Consider the following 20,128-nt stretch of genomic DNA (forward strand, 5'->3'; position numbering starts at 1 on the left):
TAACAATGCACTCACTGATGGCGCTAATGTGCATTAATACCAAGAGAGGTCTCATTCCACGGGATATAAGATGGCTGTGGATAATTGAAGCCAACTTATTTTTATTGATGTCGTGTACGATTTGTTTTAAAAAATACCACAAAACGTTAAAATTGTAGTTGAAGACCGGTTGCAGTGGTTTAAATAAATATTGTCGGGAAATTTATCATAATTATTAGTTTAGTAATTGTGGATAATTCAACTGATTTGAATTTAACGGAAGTGTTACAACTGTTTCTATTCAGCGATTCTTCACAAACGCGTAAAACCAACAAGGATATAAATAAAAAAAGAAGTTTTGGGAAATTTTGAAAATTATTGCGAAAAAAAAACAAAACGAAATTTGCTGCGCTTGTTAGCATTTAAATAAATATTAGGCTGTAAACATTTCGGACTCAAACTGGAATCTAGAGTCCGTGTATAAAAAAAAGCATTTAATATGGATAAACATCCAGAAACGCATTCAAGGGTGAAGTAGCTTCGATAAAAGGATGAAAAAATGTTTGCAACACAATTTCTAATCTTATAGCTGATAAGCAGATTAGACGAATTTGTTCATCTTGTTAATATTAACAAATTTTAAAATGTTTGAGGTATATTTGATGACAGATGATTTGCATTTATATCTCCGCAACTGTATGGAATATTCAATACAATCTTTTTGAAGATGGTTTTTGGTGGCATCTGGTACATTAACAAATAAATTCATTTGCTTCTGACTTAATATAAAATATGCGAATTAATTATGCAAACAATGAATTTATAAGGATTTAACAAATATCGACAAACTCGTCACGTGAACGCTAGAATTCTAACTTCACGACCGCAATGTTAACTAAGCATGGTAAGATATTTAAGAATACAATAATTATTAATATGGCTAAAAATTGTTGAAATGTGAATTTTCTTTTAAAATATTGCAATTGTTGGCAATGATAAATGCGACGGAATAGAATCAAGTGTATTTTTCAAAAATAATCTCTCATCTAATTCTCAGTATCGTTATCAATAAATAACCTTATCTAATGCTATGACTGTGTATATGGTTGGCGTTCATACTCGTATATTTCAGTAAGGTGTGATTATTTAAGGAATTGAAAGGTGACAATTACATTGCAACATCAAATGGGAATGAAGGAAATTAAATATTTGTTCTACTCAAACATCCATCACTGATACGCCTGTGCGAAGATGAGGTGAGTGCCGATTGTTTATATGCGCATTAATAATTAATTTATTATGACCGCCATTTTAGTACTAACAAAATGGCACTAATCAAGGCCATTAGAGATCGTTCTCTGATTTATCAACATAATTTAAACGATGAACAAGTGGGTGTAGTGTGTGGGTTAATTGAGGCTATTGGTAATGAAGACAAGAAGAAGATTTTAGAAATATTAGAACCATGGTCGGACGAATTGAAAGATGAATATCTGTCGATAAGTTGCAAATATTTATTGGACCAAAATATTCCAATTTCTTATAACATCAGTGAGTTTGTTGGCATTTCTTTGCTTACATTGCGGTTTTATTCTCCTGATGTTGGGAAGCAACTGCAAACATGTGACAATGAAACAAACATATTGGAATACATGATGAAACATATGGACGCAATTTTGATCTGGAAAGGTCCAACGGATAAAATATTATTATATCATATCAAACAAGTAGTATTAATGGCTAATGAAGTAAAATACTTGTTTCGTTCTGAAACTGAAAAGCTGCCATGGATCAAACTAATATTTTATTGCGTACAATATATTAAATGTTGTAACAGAACTAATGATCCCTGCATATTATCAATATTTATGTCTAATGATAAATTGATTAAATATATTAAGTTGTGGAAAATCGGCTTAGAGAATATGAATTCTACAAAAATCATGCAAGATCAGAAAATACAATATATGTTGAAGAATTTTGAACACACTTATGATGACATAAGAGATTACTACAGTGTGAAAAGAATGAGAAAGTACTGCTCAGTGCGACAAAGTTTTTTGAGTAATTTAAGAATGTTGCAAGTATTTGGTGAATGTTTAAAAAATAAAAGCCAAACTCCAAATGTTTCATTACGCTTAAAAGAACGTTTGAAGTCACAATTGGGAACAGTTTACGACAACTTGACTAAGCTCAGAGACACTATATCTCACTTAACAGGAATACCAGAATGTACTCAGGATGTCATAAATGAGGTTTCCGAATTGATGGATAAATTTCTACTTCCATTAATTAACCAAGTAGTGTTACATTGGAAAAAATTATATTTTGTTTCTAATTCTGTTTCTGGTAAGCATATACATATTTCTCAATATAGCGTACAGTACCTAAGTGTTTACTTAACTTTACTTAACATATTTCTCAAGAACACCTAATTAAGACAATAAACCAAGAAATTAAAGATGCTCCAAAATTGCCATATAATGACTGCTTAAAACAATTAGAAGATGCTCTCAATAATAATAAAGAGCAAAAGGAAATTGAAATGCTACTTATGATCATATTGAATAATTTAAAAAAACAACGCAGATTGAATGCAAATTGGAAATGGTTCATGGAAATATATCCGACATTAACTGGCCTACAACTCAGAAACCATCTTGCACATGGAGATCCAATTGTGGAATTAATGGATGTGAATGAAGAGATGGCAGTCAGACACACAGCAAAAATGCTGATTAAGGAATTGTACGATGAGAGCAAAGAAAAGATCGAGAAGGTTACAAAAAGACCCGCAATTGAAATGATGCAGGATATCGATAATCAACAAATAACACGTTTTGAAGAACAAGAGAAATTGTTTCAAATTATTATTGAAGGTGATTTAGAAAAATTTAAAGACTACTTACAAAATATTAGTTCCGAATGGATTAACTGGCAGAGTTTGAATCAGAAGAATGCATTGCAATATGCTGCAGTAAACAAAAACGATAATTTAGAGCTATTTCAATTTGTTCTAGAAAAAAGTCCAAGCTATATGGAACAAATAAAAACAGATAGTAGCTTACTATTTCAAGCTTCAAACAATTTCAAAATAGCAAAGCGCATTGCCGAGTTGCATATTTGTGCATTGCTCGAGAACGACAGAACATACTTGCAACCAAATGATAATAATGATATATTGGAATTATGCAAGAAATTAATCAAAACTGAGAAAATTAACAGCTTTTGGAATGTTTGTTATTATCAAATAAGTTGTGATGATGTAGACAATCTAAAACTTATGTTAGATGAAATTTATTACTGGAAATTTCTCATAAGTTATGAAAGGAAGAATTCTTCATGGTTTCAAATAGCTTACAATTATAATGCTACAGAAGTGATGAAGTATCTTATCAACATTGGGTATACAATAAATAATTCTACTATCACCAATGAAGAAATAGTTAAATATTGTGATATTGAAAAACAGAAAGAATTGAGGAAGATTATTAAAAGTGGACAAGTATTCAAAGAAAAAGAATGTATAAAAAAATCAACAGATATGTTAGAGCAAAGTCATAATGATGACTTTAATGTCATGAATTGCTTGCATTTTGCTATCAAAAGTGGGAATCCAGAAATGGTTAAGCAAGTGTATCAATCCCTCCCAATTTTGTTATTTTCAGTGGATAATGAAGGCAATTCACCTTTAGGTGTCGCCATCAAGCAGAATTGTGTTCAGGAATTTAATATTTTAATGGAACTGGTAACTAATCATTTGTTTTACTGATTTTTTTTTGTACTTTGAAATTTGTTTTCTTCTAGGTAGTCAATAATACATTAAAACTCCCACAATTGTTTAAGACGTGGGCCATTGGAATTATTGATTTGCAGAAATCAAATATTGTTCAGAACAACAATGTCGTAATTGAAAATGTATTAACAAGCACAATAAATGCAATGGATATGAATCCCAAAGAAAAGACGGTTCAATACTGGGCAATGTATTAATGCCTCACCAGAAATTAGTGAACATGTCTAATTTATTTTTTCTAGTAAATTGGCTAAAAGCATGTTAGGATACTACAATTCAAATGAGCACTTAATTAACAGATGGAAACAAATAGCAATTAATACACTATTCCATTTTCCTGATGAATCGCTCATTGTCAAAGAGTGCATTGATATTGTTGTAGAGATATTCGACCATAAGTTGAGTGCACAACCGGAATATAATATCGCAAAACAATTAGATTCTATCTTAGATCGAGTAAGCATGTAGAGAATAATAATATTGTGTTAAATTTAAATATGATTGGTTTTAGTGCGCCAGATATTCTCATCCATCGGTTATTCTAGAGAAACTCTATATTGCATTACAAAATAAAATTGAGTATGGACACTGGAGTAAGATAATAGCACATCATGCTAAATATGTAATTGAGACATTTAGGGATAATCCTCATATTCAACTATATGCATTGTATGAATGAATCTAAATTACATGAACAAATTAATGGATAGATTATTTTAGGAAGTTAATTCACGGCCTAACTGAAAAAAAGGAAAGAGTGGATGTGAGTGTTGAAACATATCGTGTTGCAATGCAGAGGGTAATACCAAAATACTACAATGATATTGACGCCATGAAGTATTGCGTTGAATTATTTGTTGATTCTATTCTTGCGAATAACAAATATGTAAGTAGATGTAAGAGAGTAAATTGCATTTTTGTATCAATCATACATTGTATATAAATTGTTTCCATTCATTTCTTTTATTTTACAATCAGTATTTTCTGATATATTCAAGTACTACACAAGAATTTTTATTGAGAGTTGCAATGCAATAACAAACAAAAAATATCAGCAGAAAATGTTAACCTGTATGTTGTTTTTATTGACGTGATAACGTCTTTAAAATCGTTTTAGTCGGGTGACATGTCAGAGACTTGTGTCACGAGGCCTCACGAGGCCGATCGCAGGTATAACGAGAGAGAGAGAGAGACGGACCGATCTCCCGTCTCATCTCGAGCGCCCACACGAGCGGAGGCAGGCATAGCGTTCGAGTGAGTGGACCGATCTTCCGTCGCTCTCACTCTACCGGCATACAAACGAATGGAGATTTTCTCGTGCGGTTAAGTTTTCGTTGAATGTTTAACAGTAAAACAAAATGTGAAGTGCAAGTGAAGTGTTACAACAATTGCAACAAACAAAACTTATATCACCAATAAGACGTTATCACGTAAACATCTCGATCGTAAACCTACTTTACAAACAACAATTTTTTTTACAGGTATCCGCAGATTCTATAATATCAATTATAGACAACGAATTACAAACATTGGGTATTGATGACAATTCGAAAAAAAAGTTCAAGCAAATGATAGAAAAAGAAAGATACTATTTATTACATTTAATACATAAAACTAATTTCAATACAGTTGACGCACATCTTAAATGTATTGATTATAACTGGACTCAATGTCGAGATAAACATAAAGCACTAGAACGTGCAGCACAAAATATAAATGATGATGTGGAATTGTTTAAATTAATACTAAGTGAATATCTGCATTACCTTACGGAAATATCAATAAACAAATATATTAATATTCTATTACTTGCTGAAGGGAATGGAAACACACAAATTGTAATACATATTCTGCATACAATGATCAGCAAAAGTATTGCAGAAATGAATCACGATCTTAATGACTACCACTTTAAATCAGTATTATTATATGAATGGTATTATGCCGTATTTTGTGATGATGTAGATTTTTGTCGCACATTTGTAGAATTAAACTATACTGAGACACTTGAGGATGCTGAATGGAAATTAGATTATCGGATAAAGTTTGGTAATATAGCATGCATTCATGGAGCAACAAGAGTGGTAGAATATCTTATCAGCATTGGATATGATTTTAACCATTACCTTTATAATTCCATAACTCCATTAGATTTTTCAATTAAGTATGGACATAATGAAATAACACAAATGCTAATTCAGAATGGAGCAACTGTTGAGGATCTGCAAGAACTTGATGACAAAAATCAAGCACTGCTTAAATCGTATAATACTGAGAAACATGAAGAATTATGGAGGATTATAGAAAGTGGAGAAGTTGACAAATTTAATGAATATATAGAAAATACGCCAGAATTGTTTGGGCCATGTCGCTTTACAGATGGCATGAATTGCTTACATTTTGCTGTCTTAAGTGAAAATCCCGAAATGGTTAAGCAAGTGTATCAACGTCTCCCTCATTTATTAATGACCACTAATAAAAAATTCGAGACACCATTGGATATTATTGTATCGGGAAATCTCATTTCCGTACTTGATATGATAATAGATTTGGTAAGTGATACGCACCTAGCAAACAGGACAATTCGTAATAATGCTTAGTCTCACTAATTGCTATTCCGATATATTCATGTTATATTATTGTTGCAGGTTCTAAATGATCGCAAGCCAGAAATATTTGAATATTTTGTTTCTACATTATATAAATCATCTTATACTGAAACTATAATATATGCGATAACATGCGGAAAATATAACAAGTTATTAAAACTGATTGAGAAATACCCTCAGAGGATGATAGTGAATTATTGGGCAATGTATGAACATTTGAATATAGTGCTTTTAATATGATCAATATTATTATTGCTCATTTTAGTATGTTAATTAATGACATGTCAATAATCAGTTTAACTGAAGATCAATTAACGACCTGCGTTACATTAGCCGAAAACGCATTCACTGCCTTTATGAATGAGCCAAGAATATGCCAAGAATGGATTTTATTTGCAATGCGCATTTTTCTGCTTAAATCTGAAATACACGTCGACCGATATAAGCGCAATACTATTTACAAATATGTTTTGAATTATGTAAGTATGCTTTATAATTTATATTTATATAAAGTGTAATATGAATGTTATTGATTCAAGATTGCAAAATATCCTAATATTTTGAATTTTATTAATAATGAACTTGAAACATATGAAACACTTTTGAAGAAAACAGAAAGCTGGAAATGTGAAATTCTGCAAGAGTTGGCCAAATATGCAATTGATACATATCCGGAAGATAGTGATGTTCTTGAATTTGCGTTGTAAGAAGAATACATTTAATTTTCTTAAATCCTTCATAAACAAGTTTGTTTTAGCATCTTACTACATGAGTGTCGTAGAAATGAAATGGAATTAAGCATAACTTTTGATCTGCAATCATTTATCAAAACAGTATTAGAAACAAACATCCCATTTAGGAGCCGAGAAACTAAAATCAAACGCTGTGGTGCATTAGTTTGGCATTACTATACCAAGAGACAAACTGTAAGTACAATACAAATAAATTAATTATTTCATTCATGATGTTTTGAAAATTTGCAATTTAACAGACTTCTGAGAATATGGAAGAAACGATAGAATCTGAAGTAGGTAACTGGGATATTCATGAAGGTAACATGACGAACCTACTTGCTGCTATTGCAGAGCATATGCCAAATGTTAAATGCCTACATTATTTCCACAAATGCACTGCAAGAGGCATATGCAAGAGAGATGCCTCAATCCAACAGAGCTAGTTCTCTTCATTTTACCAGTTTTGTTGTTCATAAATCGTGATTGCCTTTTGAATGTTTTCATTAAGCACACAAGTTGACATACGCTACTATGCTTGCAGAATTTTAATGATAATGGTTTTCATGTGATCAATTTCGAGTGCAAACAGTTTTAACCACTTTTACGATAGTATATTTAATTATTGACTTGTGCGGCGTATCGTTTAGACAATTTATACATGGAACCAATTATATACTATATTGTCTCTTTGTTCTATTAATCTTAAAACTCAATTTGATTTGGTTGCTTTGGTTATTTTTATAATTTTTTAAATCTTTATAAAATTAATTTGAGTTCATATAATTTTCTATAATATTGTTTTAACAACCTTCAGTATGTCAATTACAAATATCTATCTTAATCACCAAGATAAGAAGTTTCTTCAGGGGTATTTTCAGTAACAACGTGTTCAGAATGTTCGGTGTTTTTATCAGTTGCTTTTAAATCTGTAAACGTTGATGGTGGCTCACCTTCATCATCACTACCTATTTAAAAAGTAAAGTTATGAAATGTAATAATAAATAATATAGATACTATTGCTTGTATATCTCTAATTTACTTTCTACATCCATGACTTCTGCAATAATTTTTTCTTTGTTCAAACAAGCTTGTTCTCGTTCAATAAAAGTCACCAAAACTTTATTTATCCTTTTCAAATTGGGTAGTAATGCAAGAATTGACACTCTATAATAAATAAATAATATTATTAGAGGAAATTAATTAATTTCTGTGTAGATTCGTAATTGAACTTTAATGGTTTTAAATTTATATTAAAAAAGTTGAGTTTTATGCTTAATATTACCTATTGGGATCAATTTCTTCCTGGTCTTCACCCAATTCCTCATCATCGTCATCTTCATCTTTCTCATCTTCTTCCCCATGGTTTGGTTTTGAATTCATATTTCCTTTTATTTAATTAGTAGTTTTTAATAAATAATGTAAGTTATTAAATCATTTTCTAGTTATTTTTATTACCTGCTACCGGATTTTCAAGAAATATAATTGTTTCTAATGCAGGCAAGCATTGCAGCTTTCTGAATTGTCTTATTTTTGTTATTTTGTTATTTCGAAGATTAAGATACTTGAGACTTGTTAAGTGTGATGTAAATCCATCCAATTTCTGAATGTTGTTGCTCCGCACATGCAGCACTTTCAAATTTGGTAATTTTGCGAGATCTCCAGATACAAAACGTGTTAAATTATTCTCAGCCTAAATTAAAACAAAAGATATTTATAATATAAAAATTAAAATGTTTCATTTAAGACAAAAAAACTTTAAAATTTTTACCATTATTTATGTTTATAATAAACATTAAATTAGCTTCATTAAATTATAAAACAAATACGTTAATAATTAGAATTTCATATAATTTTGAAAAGTAAGTAATTTATAAAATTTATTTATTCATAGTAATTAATCTTCGAAGAAAAATTTTATATTTATGTGAGATGCCCTCTGAAACATGTCAACTCAAAAAAAAATTGTAAATGGCCAAAAACGTATAATGTTTAATAAATAAATTTTTTATAAATATACATGGATTGCGTATTCAAAGTTAAAGTAATAAAAAAGTGAGTAAGATTGGTTGCATATAATGTAACAGTAAACTTGATCAAAAAGTTTGAAAGCGTATGCAGTGATTATAAACTTCGCATATAGATGGCGCCTTAGGCAAGAAAAGTTACACATTCTTATTTTTAGATAAATTATTATCATGGATGTACGCAACAATAAAGACAAATTTATTTAAAAATGTTTTAAGTTTTACCAAATAAAGCTTTTCCAGCGATTCTGGGAACTTTCCACTAACTTCAAACAAATTATTTCCACGCATTTCCAATTCTTCAAGCATTGGGACATCATCAGATGGAAAAATTATTTCGTAAATTTGATTATCTAAAAGAAAAAATTCAATTAAAGATGGCAATCATGATAACTATTTTTACAGATTTTAAAGTTTCCATTTTACTTTTTATTTATTCATTAACAAATAACAAGAATCTCATAATAAATCAATTTTTAATTTATGGTGTTACGTCATTTGACATTCCTAACCTAACATAACCTAATTTATTAAAGTTATGAAATAAAAATCTAAAACTAACAACAGAATTAACAATGTAAGAGTTTTTTTAAGAAACGTTACATTAATACATTTTTCTCACGTTCTGTTCTCAAATATTTTAAAAGAAATCCAATCCTTCATTTATGTCATATTCTCACTTTACTCAACTACTTTTCTACCCCTTCTCGGATTTCCTCCGTCGCTTCAGTTTTGACATTTTTTCTACAATTACAACCCTCGTCGTTTAAAACTTTTTCATCAACTTCCGACATCACTTTCACAATATAATATCTCCTTTGACATTTGGTAGATGAATGTAGAATAATGAAAAATCATTCAAGGTCAAAAATTAATGATTCGTCTGCCATAAAAAACTAGCAACAATCATTTTAAGAATAAAAATCTCGAAAACTTTGGCACGTTGAGAATTCAGCGTAAAACAGTTTTTCATTCAGTTTTGAATGTTCGAATACACATCGAGAATCATTAAGACTAGATGCGTAGGTAATCAATCATTTCGAAGGGTGGCAGAACTACGTCTACATGCAAAGGGTGTAAGGGGTGTGAGATAAACATGTGAGAAGCTGAAAAATATTGCAATAAATGCAACTTTTGTTTTTATATTTAATTTCAATGAGAAAAAAAACTCAAATTTTGAAATTTTCTCAAACGTAATGTTACATTTTATCAAAGATTACATCAAATTCAGAGAGTCGGGTAGCAGACGTCTTAAGACTACCTGCTCGACCCCATCTTTCATCCCCTATTTTACATCGCACCACATATAACATAAAAACACGTAAAAAAAATAAAGTTTAAATTTTGGGGTGTTTCTTGGGTATTTTTTGCTAGATTCATGTAATCGATCGACCTATTGATGAATGGGTGAGTTTTTCTTAATTTTATTGATTTATTTCTTTAATTTCATTTTTTATTCACAATAAAAAGCAATATTTTCATTTTTTTTTTTTAATTTTGCAAAAATTATACTTTAAAGATTTTTGAGCAGTTTGTGTTTTTGTTAGGAAAAGATCCCAATCAAAAAATGTTATTTCGATTATATTTTTACACCTTTTACCTTTTTCGACTTATAAATCGTGGGTGTTTCTGAGCTTTTCACATTTTTCGTCCAGATGTTTTAATCCTTTGTACAAACAAATCCAAAACTGTATCAAAAACATTTTGTTGTCATTTCAAAACTCAAACCAACAGATTTATATCAAGGCAAAATAAAAGAACAGCTGAATTTCACAACCCTTAAAACCCAACGTAATATAAAACTAAAAAAAAATGTTTTAATGTTTTTCATCTACCCTCGGATACAGTTTTAACACTTTTATGCTCCAAAACCGTTGCGTTGCATTTAATTGTGCACAGCGATTCGATTTGCATATTAAACCGGGTGTGGGGAGAGAGATGCTCGCTGATCACAGCTAATGGTGTCGTCGCGATGGCGTGAAACCGATAAAAAATAGTGCCGCACAAAAACGCACCATTAAGACTCCGAATCTCTGAATGTGAATCTGTGTGTGACGTTGAAAATAAAAATAAGGGCGACGCGCTTACATTTACACACACCGCTTGATTTAAATAATTCGTATGTTTGTGGTAATGATGCAAAGCGCATGCAAAAAGGGTTGCCTGTATGCACGCATACTTAGTTGACTCTTTTGAGGTTACGTGAGGGAAAGATCCGAAAGAGAAAAGCGAAAAACATGTGCGAATGTGACAGACCGGGTGTGGAATTGGAATAATAAATGATTCGAGGAATAAAGAATAAGGGTTGCGTCAAGTATGATCGGAAAAAATTTTGATTCCGAGAAGAATGGAATATGTACGGGATGATGAAGGAAGCACAAAGAAAAGGGTTGAGTATTTTATTTTTGTTATAATCATTTATTTTCATTTTGTATCAGTTGAATGATTAATTTTTAGGCAAATTGTTGATGTGAAAATGTGCAAAAATATTTCAACTCATGAAATATTTTTAAAATTAATTTTTTATGTTTTTACAAGATAAAACGTGGAAATTAGACAAAAATTTCAAAAATTTAAAAATTTTAATTTGCTTCTTAAAATTAAAGATAAATCAATTACTTTGAATGTTAGATTAATTTAAGTAACGTGTGAATTATTATTATTAACAAAATTTAATTTAAATTGAACCCTTTTTAATATAAAAACATTTTTCCCATAAAAATCAGCAAACTTTTTTCATAATCGATTATAAAATTTTTTAATTCATCGTAGAACTTCACATTCCCATGAAATTCAAAATATCTGAAAATATACGATTTGCAATCATCAATCATCAATCAAATGAAAAATTCAGCGCCAGGTAAAAAAGGAATCGATTAAAATTTTGAGTACTTGAGTGTTAAATGTTAAAAAACTGTTACCCGTTTCGATAATTCGATTAACTCGACGTGTTGTGAAAACTTCCATCCATCCATATGTACCTGATGAGATGATCAATCATTCACACATCAACATGCTTGAATCCATCCAAAATCTCAATTTTTTTTTCGAAAAAACATATTTTTACTTATTCTACGGGATAATTTTTGTCTTTGATCTTAGTTTTCTCGTTTAATCGTTTTTTTTTTAATTTTTATGTATTGGGTTGGTTTGCAGAGGGTTGTTGCCCCCTTTTTGAGTCTTCGGATGTAATCGTAGAGTGTAAGAAAGCGTCTTGAGGGGTAGAGATCGAAATGAAAGATGATGGTAGAATAAGCGTGTAAAAAAGCAGTTAAAAAACGCGTCTGTGGCTGTGGGCTTTATAAAAAGCTTGAAAAATTCTAGTCGTAGAATAGGAAAGGGGAAAACATCATTAGGCAAAATAATAAAAAATATTCCGGCGTAGGTAGTTGCAATGTGTTCGATGTGAATACGAAAATATAAAAATAGTTTCCGGTTACACGCCGAGTTTGGTGTGCACCCTTGCACTCAGCAGCAGTTTTTTATTCATTTTATTATTATTTTCTTTGTATAAATTTTAATTAGAGAATATTATTATGAAATTTTTAAAATGATGGTTTTGGAAGTGAGAAAATATACAAAACTTTCAAAACATAAAAAATTTATAATTTTTTGTTATAAAATATATTTTGTTTATCTTGCAAAGTATTCAAAATTAAACTTGGAAATTTGGTGAAAATATGTATTAGTCAATGATCAAATGTTGTATCTATTTTTGATGAAGTTGTATTCAAGAGTTTTTGAACAAAATGCATAAATTTGTTTACAATAAAAGTGGAATATCTGAGAATATACTAAACGCACCGTATTAGTACATATACTGTATTAAAGAGAAATTAATTCCTCATTATACCCTTAGAGTGGTTTTTAAATAATGGTAAAAGTACTTTTGTCACGGCTGCCCGTGTTTAAAGTACCATTTTTGTGTCTAAAACCATTGAAAAACTAGCGCTTTACAAGTGAAAGTAGAAAAAGTAGATTTGTTTGTGGCTCTAATAAATGTAAAATATCATTTCCACAAAAAAAATTACTAAAAAAATAAAAGTGTCAAATGACGAAAACATAATTCCCTTTTGATGTAAAAAAGGTTTAACAGTTTGAGTTTAAAAATTTGTAATTCATCTATAATATAAAAATAAATCGCAAAATCTGTTGGCAAGCGCATAACTCAACAACGCCATGACCAATTTGGCCAATTCTTTTTTTAAAATGTTCGTTAAAATCCAAGGATGGTTTTTACAGCGAGAAAAGTTTGAATAATTGCCGGCAAAACCCTAAAGACAGCCTTTTTCTACAGGATAAAAGTTGGCATTGAGATTCAATCATAGTTATAGTTAAAGAGTTGAATCCTAGATGGCGCGCTGAAGTATATTACCAGCTATTCTTTATATACCTAATTAATTTCTTTAAAATAAAATAGCAAATCTTATTGATAGAATTGACACATATTATGTCTAGACTCTTGTTCTAAAATGAATTATGTTACAACACTACCGGGACGAAGATTTGTCATAACCTCAAACTGCACAGACGTACAGTATCCATTTTTAAAATTATCCAAATGCTCAACAAAAATCTTAAAATAAATATTAAATAACTTACAATTGAGGTTTAAATATCTAAGTTCCGGTTGAATCACACCGATTGTATCGCAAATCCGATTTCTAGCCAACGATAAATTCTATAAAATAAAATAAATAAAATCGTTATTATCATTAATAAATCGTATTATTTTAGCTTTAAATTTCGATTTAAATATTAGTTACCTGTAGGTAGCACATGGGCTTCAACGCGCAACTATCAAGAAAATTCCTCTGTGCGAATAATTGCATCAAAAATGGCATGCCAGCGATGACCTGCAGCGCGGATGTCTGCAGATAATTTCCGCTCACATCCACATAGATCACATGGCGAAAGTTTAACAATGTGCGAATGTCTGTTAACTTCCTATGTAATAATTAATATAATTAAAATAATAATTTAAATATTGAATAAAAGAATATGCAGTGGAATCTCGGTAATCCGAACCCATCTTAATCTGGCACACCTTGTAATCCGACATGGTCATATCCCTACTATAATATTATAAATGCAAAAGTCCTGATGTTTGTTACACTTTCACGCAAAAACTACTTAAACGATCATCATGAAAATTTGTACACATATTCTTAGTGGTCCCCGAATGGTTATAGGCTACTTTTTATTTAATAAAAAATATTTTTGAAATATACATTCTTTCTATCAATCCGTTTCAACTATGTATAATGATTTCTAATATTTATTTGATGGATTCAACGCGAGCGAAGCCGTAGGTTAAAGCTACTGCCTTATATTTGTACTTTAGGATTTGTAATTTGTCGGATTACAAGGTACTCTTTGTAAAAAGACTGTAAGAGGTCTTAGGCAGTCCTCTATAATCCGACAAATTCGCTATACTGACACAGCCCTGCAAAGTGATTGTCGGATTACCGAAGTTCCACTGTAGTTTGATATTGACTACTTAAATACGTTTAATATTAACGGTGTTGGTTATTGTTTTACTTACTGATCACACGCTGTGAATTGTAAATAAGCATATCGCATGCAGGATTCGTCCTTGCCCAAAGTGTGAAGACATTTGGATGCTTCGTCGAATGTAAGGATTTTATCTTGGATGAATTCGTCGGGTTCATCTTCAGGTTTCACTTTCCTAAAACAATTATAAACGGTTTTTTTTATTATTTGTTTAAATTATTTATTAATTATTTGATGGAAATAGATATTAAATCTTATTTTCAACGTTTAGAGCTATAAGATAGAGAAACATGCAGAAAAAATATTTAAAAACTAAAGAAAATAATCTACATATATTATAAAAATGAATAAAAAAATGTGTTGGTAAGCGCATAACTCAACAACGACTGGATCAATTTATCCTATTCTTTTTTTAAAATGTTTGTTAAAGACCAAGGATGGTTTTTACAGCGAGAAAAATTTGAATAATTGCCGGGAAAACCCTAAAAACAGCCCTTTTCTAAAGAATAAAAGTTGGCATTGAGATTCAATCATAGTTATAGTTAAATAGTTGAATCCGAGATGGCGCGCTGAAGTGCATTATTAGCAATTCTTTATATAATTAATTTCTATAAAATAAAATTGCGAATTTTATTGATAGAATTGACATATACTACGTTAAGAACAAGAGAGTAAAAACAAATTACATTTTTATTAAACACTACCAGTACGAAGTCGCAGTCTAAAGTATTTAATAAACATTACCTCTTTTTATTTAAAAACTGCACTTCTTCAACTTGATCATCACTAATCGACACTTCATCACTTGATTCAGACATTTTTATTATACTTGACTGTCAAAAGTGAAAATCACCTCTGAATAAAACAATAAAACTCTATATAAAAATCAAATTACCTAATTTAAACAAAAATAAACAATACAAACACGTTATAAACAAATAATGCATGTTTCCCACGAATAAAATTTAAAAAACTTTTACTCATCACTAAACTTTTTTGTACTGCAACTAAACGCATTATTTCTACCCTAATTCTTTACAAAAATAATCTCATAAAAGAGTAAAGATGTCATTCAACCCTTTTAGGTATTCTCCACACTTTATTTTTTCCTCTATCTATTCTAATGTGTCTTCCTCATGTCTGAAAGCTTCTCCGCTGAGAATGCCATATTTTCATATTCATAGGAAGTAGGTACTCTATTCTCTGTGTACGTAAGACGGAATAATAAAAAAATAGACACGTTTTTATGAATAAAATATGTTTGTCGAGATGAGAATGACGCACCAGTTACATTTTTAGTTCCACTTTGAATTACCAGAAGGGTGAAACGAGTATAAATACACGGAATATAAAGTGAGGGTGAATTGTAACTCACGAAAGAGTTGAAAGTTAAAAATATTACTTAATAAGACTCGCGTTTCTTTTTTTTTTTTTTTTTTTTTTTAGTTTTGTGGTTTGTGTTGTGTCTCTTAGTTGTAGCTCTATCATAATCATACGGCGCTATAAATCTTTTCGGTGAGGTTATTTTAAGTCTTATTAAGAAAATGTGTTTCCTAAAGTTCTTCGCTTGTTCCTGAAAGTCTCGAAAACTAATTGAACGAGTTAAAGTGGAACAGGCTGGATTAGTGGAAGATACCAGTAATAATTGAATGTTGAGTTGAATCTGGAATATCATGTGAAGCAGGAAGAATGAATATCTACAGAGGAAACACACACTTAAGGAGTGAATTGAATACTTAAGCTTCATACTGGATTAAAACAGATTTTATAGTATTACTTAATAAAAAAATAAATTTTAATTTACCGTTTTTGATTTTAATTTTAAAAAATAGCGATTTGGTCAAATGATTTTTAATTTTAATTTAAAATAATGAAAAATGGTTATAATATAATATAGCGCCATCTCGATCTGAGTTGTTTAAATATAACTATATAAAAAACTTTATTTAAACTTTAATGTTTTATTTAACACCCTGTATGACAATTTTTTGCAACAAAAAGTAGTCTATGTTATTCTCCTTGATTTTATGTATCTCTCTACCAAAATTTATCAAAATTGGTTGAGTGGTTTGGTCGTGAAAACGTAACAAATATACAAAAACATAAAAAAATTAATAAAATACATTTACATTTATAATATTCGTTTGTAATCTTTGATTTTAAAGTTATTTTGATGAGAAAATCATCAAAATCACTTTCCTGTCATTGTTATTTCAAAAATACAAAAAATTATTTGAAAAAAATGGCTTCAAGCAAATAAGTAGAAAAATCTGTAAGACATAAAATTTAATGACTTCATGCTTTCACCTACGTGCTTTATTCTGTGTTTATTCAATGTTCTTTAAATGTCACAATTTTTATAAAAATTAAAACCAATTATTTGATTAAATTAATTAATTAAATAAAAATCGCATAAAAATGTAAGTTTTTAATTTATAAAACATTAATTTAAAATTCTTTGGTTTTGTTTGTTTATTTTTGAGCTTCCAACTTTCAAAACACCGAAAATACACAAACCGTGTGAAAGTCACAAATTAAGACGGGAGTGATTAAAAAATTAGGAAACTGAACCCTCGTTTTACACGCAAAACAAAAAAAAAAACTAAAAAAGCTTAAAAAGCTTAAAAAACATGTTTTATTAGTATTTCCGTAGGAGTGAAAGTGAGGGTGGCAAAATCAGTCCCTTTAAATCCATTTAAACTCGGTAGAACGCATGAGAAACTTTTTTTCAACTCAAAATTGTTTTTTTTTTGGTTTGTTTTCGTGTTTTTAGCATGAGAATGTTTGGAAATTCAAAATTCCAGAATCGTGTCAAACACTTGTCAAACAGGTTAAAACCTATTTTTTAAGATTTAATATACTAATTAAAAAAAAACAATAAAAATGGACCAATTTCACTAATTTTAATTTTAAAATATTTATTGAAATTTATAGAAACTCCAAAAAATAAGAAAATATTAATGAATTGCAAGAGTCACAGTTTTAACGCAAACCAACTTTCATCCCTTATTTTACACCCTTCAAGCAATATTTTTGCAACAAAAAGCATCCTATTTTCTTTTCCTTTATCAAAACTATCTCCACACCAAAATTTAACAAAATTCCTTGAATAGTTTCAGAGTAAAAGCGTAACAAACAAACAAAAAAAACCACATATCCGCGTTTAAAATATCACCTATCATGAAAAAAATTGATTAACAAACCAAAGTTCAACGAAACTACTCAGTAATCAAAAATCTATTAAAAATATTGACTTAAAATTTCGTCAAATCATCAGCGAATTACGATAAAAATCTAATAATCTCTTGTAATACAAATAAACTTATCCAATAGCAATTATTTATTGAATAGACCGAAGAGTATTGCTCTTGAAATATTCTAAATTAAACTCCTGAGGTCGCTGAATCCTAATCAGCGATCACAATAACGAATCGCAATAACAAATGCGCGCATCACAGCGAAAAGCGATCTGGAACAAGTCGTAATTCATCGCATCATCTTCAATCGACTATTGAGCGAAGAATTTTCTTGTCTTATGAAAAGAGGAATGCATAATGCGGCGGAGGTATTTGTTTGTGTGCGTGTCGGAATAATCGAGAGAATCGTAATTGTGAGGATGAGGAAAAAATGTCGAAAAGCAAGAGAATCGAGATTATGAGAAGACGATGATTAAGCAGAAGTCTCTTCTCGACTCCGCAGCGTCGTCGATGCTTTCCGATAAAAGTCATACCCGCCGCTGAGTGTGCGCCCCGACGATGAATAAACAAAATATTTTAAACGAACATGATATTACGATAATGAGCAAGAACTAGAGGAAAAAACAAAGCGGAAAAAATGTCTGTGGAATATTTTAACAAAGGATGATTTTTTTCTTCTTCTTCGTTTTTTTTTTATTCTTGAGTGTAATGGAGGAAAAAATACGCAGCTGTCAAAGGCTTTGTTGATTTTTTCAAAAGTTTTCAATGTTGAAAAAATTAAATTTACATTTGACTTGAAACAGATGAATTTGTTTTTATTGTGGAAGGGTTGGATGCGTGAAAAAATGATGGTGTATGTTTGTCTGAAACGCTTCCGGTTTTGGAGTTACATTGACTTAAGTTAAGAGCGATTATAAATGACTTTTCAACGCTTTCAACAACTGTTGGAAGTTTTTCTTTGGATGAATTTGTAGCTTCAATTTCAAAACGCGATAAATATTTTTCTGTTTATGATATAATAATGTATGATATATCAAATTAAAGATAATTTTATTGACTTTTATATAGAGTAGATTTATATTATTTCTATAGTTTATATTATTTGTTATTAATTATTTAATGAAACTTTACGTATTTTTTATGCAAACAAATTTTTATTATAAAAATATTAATAACTTTTAAACTAATAGAATTATCGCGGTGTTTTAAAAATACGTTGATGTGGAATTAAATTATTTAACTATAGAACTTTAGTTTATACAATTTGAACACATAATACAAAAGTTATAAAAGAATTACTTTCGAAATTAATGTTAAAGTAGGATGTATATAATTATGTCAAAATTAACACTGAATAACTTTTAAATAATTTAAATATTTTTAAAGTTTTTTAGTGTAAATAATAAATAATTTAATTGTCTTTCAGAATATATGCAAATATTTGCTGTATCTTTAGAAGTTGCAGAGTTATTTAATATTTTGTAAAAAAATTCAATTCGCAAAATTTAAAAAAAATATTTTTTTATTTTTATTTTTGTATTTTTATAAGAATTAGACATCATATAAAACTAAAAAAAATAACTTACATTATTTATGTTAATAATCTATTATATTTACTAATTATATTTCTAATATTATAATTATTATTAATTAAAAACAATGAAATAAAATCTAAAACAAACTTAAACTTAGATTTCTTTTCTGAAATACTTTTAATACTTAATGAATACATGTGTAGTCATGAGAAGAGTGTTCTTAAGCATGTAGCTAATTACCATAATCACTAATTAACGTCGGATTTGATCGGTTTATGACATTTCGGTCGTTTTGTCGACGTGCGCTTTCTTGTGTTACGCTGTATCTGTGTTACGCTCGTTTGATTAGTCGATTGTCGATTGTCGATCGAGGAGCTAGATTTTTCTCAAAAATCAAATAAAATCCACCATAAAACGTATCAAATGTTTATTACCACCAGCTTCCATGCGGCTTTCAATCGGCTGCGTTTCCCAATCTCAATTAATTAATGCGTGCCGTTTGTTTCCGAAACATTTGTTTACTAGGCTTCGAAGAAGTCATAAAAACGCACAAAAATGTGACAAGCAACTCGTAGATGCACAAAAATATTTTAGTTTATGGTTTTTTCAATGATAATGATGATGAATTTTGGTTGATTTAAGCCAGAGAGAAAAGTTTTGGAAATTTTTGAAAACATGTTTTAGAAAATTGTTGATAACTTTTATTGTAATAACAATAAAATTTTGAAACAAAGTTTATT

General features: G+C 29.6%; 2 protein-coding genes across 2 annotated transcripts; one reads left to right on the forward strand and one right to left on the reverse strand.

Annotated features, from left to right (window-relative positions):
• Positions 1–1,104: 1,104 nt before the first annotated feature.
• LOC135802945 (uncharacterized) lies at positions 1,105–8,134 on the forward strand. Its single transcript, XM_065316580.1, has 13 exons — positions 1,105–1,235; positions 1,295–2,328; positions 2,406–3,727; positions 3,787–3,965; positions 4,018–4,231; positions 4,287–4,444; positions 4,496–4,661; positions 5,257–6,327; positions 6,424–6,590; positions 6,650–6,863; positions 6,924–7,087; positions 7,142–7,310; positions 7,376–8,134. The coding sequence occupies exons 1-13, from the start codon at positions 1,231–1,233 to the stop codon at positions 7,559–7,561; spliced, it is 5,049 nt and encodes a 1,682-aa protein (XP_065172652.1). The 5' UTR covers positions 1,105–1,230; the 3' UTR covers positions 7,562–8,134.
• LOC135803275 (leucine-rich repeat-containing protein 23-like) lies at positions 7,956–15,513 on the reverse strand. The gene is made up of 9 exons (XM_065316872.1): positions 15,401–15,513; positions 14,688–14,831; positions 13,909–14,089; positions 13,745–13,823; positions 9,368–9,495; positions 8,574–8,808; positions 8,401–8,503; positions 8,158–8,282; positions 7,956–8,083 (listed from the first exon to the last, which is right to left on the reverse strand). The coding sequence occupies exons 1-9, from the start codon at positions 15,472–15,474 to the stop codon at positions 7,956–7,958; spliced, it is 1,197 nt and encodes a 398-aa protein (XP_065172944.1). The 5' UTR covers positions 15,475–15,513.
• Between the last annotated feature and the right edge of the window lie 4,615 nt (positions 15,514–20,128).

The sequence above is a fragment of the Atheta coriaria genome, unplaced genomic scaffold, assembly GCF_025399875.1.
Source record: "Atheta coriaria isolate IRGN ID8LTWV9N9 unplaced genomic scaffold, Caltech_Dcor_3.1 hic_scaffold_2_pilon, whole genome shotgun sequence".
Classification (NCBI taxonomy): domain Eukaryota; kingdom Metazoa; phylum Arthropoda; class Insecta; order Coleoptera; family Staphylinidae; genus Dalotia; species Dalotia coriaria.

Excerpts from the sequence above, each read along its gene's own strand:
- LOC135802945 (XM_065316580.1), top strand. Across the intron at positions 4,232-4,286 it reads TAGATTCTATCTTAGATCGA|TGCGCCAGATATTCTCATCC; the intron begins GTAAGCATGTAG and ends GATTGGTTTTAG. Across the intron at positions 4,445-4,495 it reads CATATTCAACTATATGCATT|GAAGTTAATTCACGGCCTAA; the intron begins GTATGAATGAAT and ends AGATTATTTTAG.
- LOC135803275 (XM_065316872.1), bottom strand. The coding sequence starts at position 15,474 with ATGTCTGAATCAAGTGATGAAGTGTCGATTAGTGATGATCAAGTTGAA. Across the intron at positions 13,824-13,908 it reads AGCCCATGTGCTACCTACAG|AATTTATCGTTGGCTAGAAA; the intron begins GTAACTAATATT and ends TTTATTTTATAG. Across the intron at positions 8,084-8,157 it reads AGAAGTCATGGATGTAGAAA|GTAGTGATGATGAAGGTGAG; the intron begins GTAAATTAGAGA and ends CTTTTTAAATAG.